The 8,208-nt window shown below is 42.5% G+C and overlaps 1 protein-coding gene across 1 annotated transcript in view; it reads right to left on the bottom strand.

The window, feature by feature from the left end:
- Nucleotides 1-8,208, bottom strand: part of ABCC4 (ATP-binding cassette, sub-family C (CFTR/MRP), member 4) — a 271,694-nt gene that overhangs the window by 13,469 nt on the left and 250,017 nt on the right. Inside the window, exon 29 of the mRNA XM_006879571.1 lies at nucleotides 4,888-5,022. Coding sequence (XP_006879633.1) covers nucleotides 4,888-5,022 — 135 coding nt within the window. The remainder of the gene's footprint in view (nucleotides 1-4,887; nucleotides 5,023-8,208) is intronic.

Raw genomic sequence — 8,208 nt, 5'->3', positions numbered from 1 at the left:
AATATATGATTAGGTATTATATGTATGACAACAATCGGAAAAAGTGCATTGCAAAGTGTACTAGGGGATGGAAGACAGGAAAATGTGCAGCAATGAATGAATAAATAAAAAAAAAGAGAGAGAGATTACATCAGACAATAGACCAAAGGACTGTATGAAAATTTCAGTAAAATATTTAAGTTTGCTATGTCAAATCACTTTCATTGTATGAAGGAGTCAGTCATCCTATGTAAATTATTAGACAATGTCTTTAACTTGATAGACTTTAGAACCATTCTTGTGTTCACGTAATGACGATTAAAATATTGGATTTAAAATAAAAAAAAATCACTTCTTGTTATCAACAACAGTTTAACACACAAATCACTGCTCATCTCTGTTAGTGACAAGAATTATTTCATTATATTATTTCATTATATTATTCAAATAATATTATTTGTTAGTATGAAGCCCAATTCTATGCACAGATAGACATTTACTGAACAGTTCATGAAAATGAAATACGATTCAAAGAAACCCAATATATGTTGTATACATGTTAAAACGGAATATCTTAGGGAGAGAATTGTTTAAAAGGGACATATGAATGGGTATTCTTGTCATTACAGAAGTCCACAGTGAAGGCTGCATAGTGGAGTGGACCTGGGGGGAGGGATTGCATAACAATAAAAGAGTTTTTTCTTTTCAAGGAGAAGAGTAAATTGGGCAGGGGTAGGGGTGGGCAGGGACAAAAGTGCAACAGTGAATGACTGGAAATCCTAAGTCTCTGTAAACTTTCATTAAAATGAATAAAAAAAAAGGAATATCTTATTATAAATACAAATGCACTATTTACAGAGTGCTTTCCTGTTAAAGGTCTATGCACAGTGGAATGAACTAAGCATGTGTGGAGTTGATCTTTTAATATGAGTTTCCTAACTATTTAATCTGACTTGACCATGTGGACGGGCGGGAACATGTGAACAGGGCGGGTTAGCCTAGCCACCACGGGACTGGCCCTTTTACCTTCCACAAGGGAACTGGCTGGTCTCATCAATCTACAAGAGGACTGGCTAGACCCGTCAATAAACCAGGCGGCTCCAGGAACAGATTAGACCTTTCCCACCAGCAAGGGAGCAGCAGCAGAAGCAAGAGAATGTAACACGTGAATGAAACGTACAGTGACAGGAACTTTGGTGGCTCAGTGCACAACTTGACAGGCTGCTAACTGAAAAGCTGGTGGTTCGAATTCACTAGCCCAGCTGCTGCAGAAAGATATGCACTCAAACGGAGAGCTGTTACGAGTCAGAACCTACGGAGTGGTCCACAGAGAAGCCTCTTAAGAGACTGGTAACTGCTTCTTCATTCCTTTGTCTTTTATGTTGTTACTGTGTTCTGTTAGTTGGAACTGACTCATAGTTGACCCTCCATTGGGTTTTTCAGAGACAGTTAATTGCTTGAAAGGAGACGGCCCATCCTTCTCCTGCAGAGCAGCTAGTGGATTTGAACTGTGTGTATTCAGGATTGCAGTGCAGCTTCTTACCACTAGGCCCCCAGAGCTCCCTTGTCTTTAATGTTGTTGTTGGTGTTATGTGCCATCGAGTCACCTGCAATTCATAGGGACCCTCTGTACAGCAGCTCTGAAGTCTGCCCTGTCCTGAGCCAATCTCATTAATTCCAACCCACCTACTCCTGATGTCCCAGTTACTCTATTGATCCATCTCACCCGGGGTCTTCCTCTCCTGCATTATCCCTCCATCCTTCCAAGCATTACGACTTTCCCCAGGGACTGGTCCCTCTGGCCATGTGCCCAAAGTATGTGAGACAGAGCTTGAAAATCCTAGCCTCCAAGGAGAGACTTGGTTTCACCCTCTCCAAAGCACACTTATTTGCCTTCTTGTCAGTCCATGGTGCGTTCAAGACTCTCTTCCAGCACCACAACTCGAAGGCATAGACTCTTCAGCATGCCAGATCTAAAGGAGACATAGCCCTCACCTTGGATATTATCGTATTGTGACAGCATGTGGTGTAAAAGGAAGATCAGAGACACTAAGTAACAAGATGACACTGCTAGAGAAGAAACTCAGTGGCAAGAACCTTTTTCTGCACTGCCTTAGACAAAAATCCTTCCCTGACCCTAGTACATGGGATTTGGACTTAAATCCTCCTAAATATGAGAGAGGGATCCGCATGAGAGACCAGCAGCATTGTGAGGTGCAGGCCATCACAGAAGTGACTCGTGGCCTAAGCCATCCTATCAAGGGGTGGCTGGGAGGAGACAGGTGCTGGATGGACAGGGAAGGCAGGAGTTCAAGGGATGCTGATGTAGCAGAGAAAGGGAAGAGACAAGACACACATGGGGAGGAGGGGGCATTGTATGTATTGGTTTTCTCTGTCAGGGGAAGTGTCTTCCAGCTGCTCCTTTTGGTAAAATGCCCGTCTGTCAGATATTGTTCGAAAGTAAGCATCCAACTTAAGACAGACTAGGAAGAAGGGCTGGCCATCCGCTTTTGAAATAGAACAGGCTTTTGAAAACCCTATGTACAATAGAACACACTTAGAATAACATAATGTTTGAGGTTGAGCCCTCAAATTTGTAAATACAGAGGAGGAAAAGGAAGCAGAAACTAATGATTGGAATGTGGAATGTGAGAAGCATGAATGTAGGAAAACGGGACATTGTTAAGGAAATGGAGCACACAAATATTGATATATTAGGTATTGGTGAAATGGGATGGATTGGCATGGGACATTTTAAATCAGATGACCATATGATCAACTATGCCAGAGATGAAAAGGTGAGGAAAAAACATAGGTAATTTTATACTCTATTACTGAGAATCTGAGAAATGTGAGAAAAAAGTATAAGGAATGTAAAACAAACTTACAGTCCTTAGAAATAATAAAAGAAGCCCTAGAGACACAAGCAGTTAAGTGTTTGGCTGCAAACTGGAAGACTGGTGGTTCAAAGCCACCTAGCTGCTACACAGAAGTAAGACTTGGTGATCTGCTTCTGTAAAGGCTGTTGTTGTTGTTGTGTACTGTGGAGTTGGAACTGACCCATAGCTGACCCTCTGGTGGGTTTTCAGAGACAATTATGGGAGGAGACTGCCCATCCTTCTCCCATGGAGCAGCTAGTGGCCTTGAACCATGTGCCTTCAGGATTGCAGCACAGCTTCTTGGCATGGAGCCACCAGGTTACAGCCAAGGAAATGAGTCTGGGGAAGTTCTCCTGTCACCTGGGTGTGTATGAGTGAAAAAAGACCTGAGAGCACCCAAGAGCTACAAGGACAAACTGCTGAGATGGGTCCTTATCATAAGTACGTATGCTGAGCCTCATTCCACCGTAATCCTTGCACCAAGAAGCAAAATACCTGACTTTCCTTCCCCACTGACATATTTCCAGAAAGGTTATGTGAACTGTGGCTAAGACTACAAATGGGATCTCAGCAATTACATCTGTAGCACAGGAGGACGTGCTATCAAGGATTCTGACAAGGTATCACTTAATCTGTATGCTACTCATCGATCACCTCTTCCTATCACATATGGTGCTAATCACACACATTATCTGTGAAATGCTTTGTAAATATTCATGCCCTATCCAGACTTGCACGGATGTTACTGGTGTTTTGTGCTGTTGAGTGGGAACCAGCCTGTAGCCGACCTTGCAGTGAGTTTTCAGAGGCTATACCTGCATGATAAAAAAGGCCTTACAGGTTCCTTGTAGCGCTCACTCCCTACCTTCCCAAGACCAGGAAATTACCCATACTGACCCCTGTTGTTTGTTGTTGTTCTGTGCCACTGAGTCACCTGCAACTCATAGTGACCCCTATGTACAACAGCCCTAAACCCTGCTCTCTACTGTGCCAATCTTATTGTCTCTGACACACCTAGCCCCCATTACCTAGTCACTGAATCAATCCATCTCATCGAGGGTCTGTCTCTCCACTCTCTCAAACATGAGGTCCCTCTCCAAGGACTGGTCCCTCCTTGCAACACATCCAAAGTATGTTATAAATAGAATGGGAAGAGACTGTCCGTCACTGGTGGCTGGTTTCAAACCACCTGCCTTTGATTTGGCAGCACAACTTCTTACCACTGGGCCACCAGAGCTTCCTCAGACTTGCCTAAAGTATTATAAATTGCTTGCCTCCAGAAACTCTATGAACTTGGGAGAAAAAAATGAGAGCTTTGAGTTCAAGACTTTCGTTCATAGGGTTGCTATGCATCATCTACGACTCTACAGCACTTAACAACAGCAACAACAATTTGTTCCGAGGACAATTAAAGCCCCTAGGAGGTCAGGGAAGCATGAGGAGGAGTGCAGGCCTAGTTCTAAACAACAAAGAATCAGGGGGGATCCTGGAGAGCCAATGACCATATCATATGGGGGGTTTCTTTACGAACTAAACCACAAAAGAGAAACATGTTTGCTGGCAGGTAGATTTCACAAGAACAAAATAGTGAGATTACACTTTTCCCCCTCAAACGCTTCCATTTTCCTGAGCCTGCCAGCTACATCTCAGACTATGCTAAGCACAGAAATGTAACAGGTCTTCAAAATATAAGTATTTTACATCATAATGTCTTTTTTTAACACAATTAATGGCCAGAAGGAGTCATAAATGGGAATCTGGACTCCTAGTGAGCCGACGTGTAAAAAGTCCATTCTCCAATCTCGCAGGTGCACAGGCCCGTTTGCTCACAGCCCCTCCCACCCCCACCGTTTTCTGCTGACTATCTGCAGACTTGACTTCACTCTGGGACGTGTTGTTAAGACCCAGTCTTGGAGCTTTTGTCTCTGGAGGTTTGTAATTGAAAAGGATGCACGGTGCTCGTTACCATGCCCGTGGTGCCAAACGGCGAGGGGTGAAGTGTTGAGACGAACTGTAATTACAAGCTCACCTGCTTGGCTGTTTCGGTGAGGGCAGCGGCTTCGGCCTTGCCCAGTTGTTGCACCATCTTGTAAAATAAGCTCTCTCTATTTTGCAGCAAAACATACGGCTCATCATATTCTTTCAGTCGTCCTGAATCCAAAACCTGTTCATCAGCAAAAAGAAAGCTATTCAAACACAATGTTCGGCAGCAACATATTATAACCCAGACAATATGTCGGAAAGGGGCAAGAGGTGGAGAATGGAGAGAATCTATTTGGGTGGTAGGTCTAGATGATGTTTAAACGGCGTGATTACCCTGTTTTACTGAGCAAACAAAGGCAGGGTCTGGCCTTTTATTATTATAATGTTATAAGAAAGGAAGAAAATGAAAGTTCTAGACGATTATTACAGGCACTGAGCACTCTTATGGTCTGCTATCATTGCGACTGCTTTTAACTCTCAGATTCTGAGCATCATAATTCAGAGTTGAGAAATCTCTTGATTTAAGAAAAATCCGACTCAACAGATGGTAGTGATGTGTCAAATGCGATAATGGTCACAGTGTTGGCTGGAGCTTCCCAACTAAAACAAGCCTGGAAGCAGGAGCGGCATCCACTTCCGAAATGGCTTGCCTCTGGAAACTCTATGTACGAACAGAGCTCAGGCCGTCGGTTCATAGGGTCGCTATGAGTCGTCTATGACTCGACGGCACCTAACAACAACAGTGACCAGATAGTAAACTAACTGCCAATCTGGTTTAACAGATGTGGCACAGTATCAGGAAAAGAAGTCATTGTTTTGGAAATTCTTTGTTGTTGTTGCTGGGTGCCAATGAGTCAAGTGACCCCAAGCGATACGTAGATCTGTCCCATAGGGTTTTATAGGCAGTAATCTTTGAGTTGGCTTGGCTTCTGAAGCTGTAAGCTCACCGGGAGCAACAGGGCTCAGCTTTCTTCAGAGGATCGGCTGGGAGATTGGAATTGCTGTCTTTTCGTTCGCCTCCTGACATGTCACCAACTATGCAACCCAGCCCTTGTCTGTGGAGTCACACGCATCCTGAAGTTGGCTATGGTAGTATTAGTTAGGAACAGTTGATTATCCTGATAGTGCAAGGCTAGCTAGAAGGGCCGCTACCTAAGCGGCTTTAGCATAATTGCTTTGCACAGAAGAAATCTCCAGAAATCCAATTTTCTGTTTGGATAAAGACTAAAGAAGCAATTAAGAAATTGAGCTTCCAATTCCCGTGATCCGGGCCCACGCAGCACGCGGGGACAAGCTCGCTCTGAATCACCGAGCCCCGAGTGTCGGTTTTCCCAATTCTCTCCGCTTCTATTTTCCTCTTTCCTCAGCAGCCCGCCCTGAGCCATTTGATTGCTCATTAATACAGACACTGGAAATTGAATGGGGAGGAAGGACTCTTAACTTTGCATTTCTTTTTATTACTGGCTGAGGTTAATGGTTTCTAAGGGAGAAGTCTGAAACAATTGTCCCAAATGACATACCTAGGAAAACATTTCTAACGGTAAGTGGTACTTAGTTCCTCATTTAAGGCATATTTAGAGAGAATTTATCTTAAGAGAATCGGCTGAAATCTCAAGCGGGGCGCAAAGCTGATTTTCTCTCTTAAGTACTGCAGTTCATCCTGCCCAGGCTATTTGGTCCGAAACATTTATTAAGTTTCATAAAGGGTATTTTCTTGTTAATCTTCTGTTTGCTACCGTGAATCACTGTCAAGGGCAGTGTTCTCAACAGGAGTTCAAGAATAATTGAATCTGTCACATCCACATAATAATTAAGAGGTCCTATAATTTGGCATGCCAATTTAGATGTCCAGAATGTGTCATTTTCCTGCAGCATAGCATTACGGAGTGTAGCCACGCCTCCTGAGGTTGACGACGAATAAGGACGTAAAAAAACATTTATAAAATACAGGTCTCTTCCACGCTGGAGGCATGCGTTCACTGCCTTTGTAAAGTGACACACTTGTGATTCTGGAAATGCAACAGGCAAACTTCAAAAGCATCCCTCGCCGGCCGGCAGAAAGCGAATTCTCTGAGACACAGACTTTACCTAATTCTCAACATAAAGAAAATATTCCCAATATTTTACTCGTCTGACTTCTCTTTTACTTTTTCTTTTCTTTTTCTGCCTCATTGGCTCATAATGTAAGTTAATAAGAAATCTGATCTGAAAACATAAATGCTACTTGATATCCACATTTTTCCAGAACTGACTAGTCTCTAAAAAGGCAGGGCTAAGAAAACAAAACAAATCAACCCAAAACTAAAGCTTTTCAAAAAGCAGTAATATCAGCCATAAAAATGACATGTGTTTAAAGTATTATGAGCCTTCTAAGTGTTAGAGATTAAATGGATGTCCATGGTTTTTTATGGGGATACTTTTTCTCTTTGAGGACAGCAAAACTGGTAATTTATAAAATGACTCAATAATTTATTGCCACTTACCATTTATGAATTTTGTTTTAAAAACACAAAACGTATTTCTTTGGACAGGTATTAAAATATGGTATGTTACCATGAACTGGATTACTATATTCCTAAATGAATGAATTTACAAGGTTTGAGAGACAGGACTCTGGCGTATACATACAAGTTCATGAGGAATATGGCTAACACGAGCTCAATGCAATCACTCCATAACTAACGAGGTGCCTACTGAATTTGAGAGAAAAAGAAAACTGGTATGCACTGATGTCACATGCTTAACAGTCACCACTGTCAATTCTAAAACTGGAGTGGAAAACCAAGACAGACAACATCCGCCCTTCCATCCATCTCTCTGTCCTTACCTCCCATCCACCCATTCCTTCTCTCTCCAACCTCTGCCCCTTTTTCTCTCCTCCATCACCTTTTCACTGATTCATCCTTCTTTATCGTTGTCACTGTGTATCATCAAGTCAGAACCAATACATAGCTTACCTTCCTGCAGGTTTTCAGAGGCACTGAGTCACACAGGAGGAAACTTCCTATCTTTCCACTGCAAAGCAGCTGATGGATTTGAACTGCGTACTTTTGGGTTGCTAGCGCAACTTTTTACCACTAGACCACCAGAGCTCATTCATCTTTCGATAACATATCAATTATCTATTATCAAAGCTACATGGTGGGAAGGATCTATTTATTGCTGAACAAGACACAGCCTGTCAAGAAGCTCACAGCCAGAGATAAATACTGAAATACTGAGGTTAGCGAAGTTATGTAATTAGACCACGGTTGCAAAATCAGAAGACAGAAGAGCACGGATTTGAACTAGTTCTAAGTCTGTAATTCTTTTTCTAAGTTTCCAAAGAAAGGTCACTGACAAATTATATACTACGGAATATATATAT

This window comes from Elephantulus edwardii, unplaced genomic scaffold (genome assembly GCF_000299155.1).
Source record: "Elephantulus edwardii isolate Elephantulus edwardi_28Jun2011 unplaced genomic scaffold, EleEdw1.0 scaffold00004, whole genome shotgun sequence".
NCBI lineage: Eukaryota > Metazoa > Chordata > Mammalia > Macroscelidea > Macroscelididae > Elephantulus > Elephantulus edwardii.
Note: the sequence above shows the minus strand (reverse complement) of the source record. Positions and strands in the feature narration are given on the sequence as shown.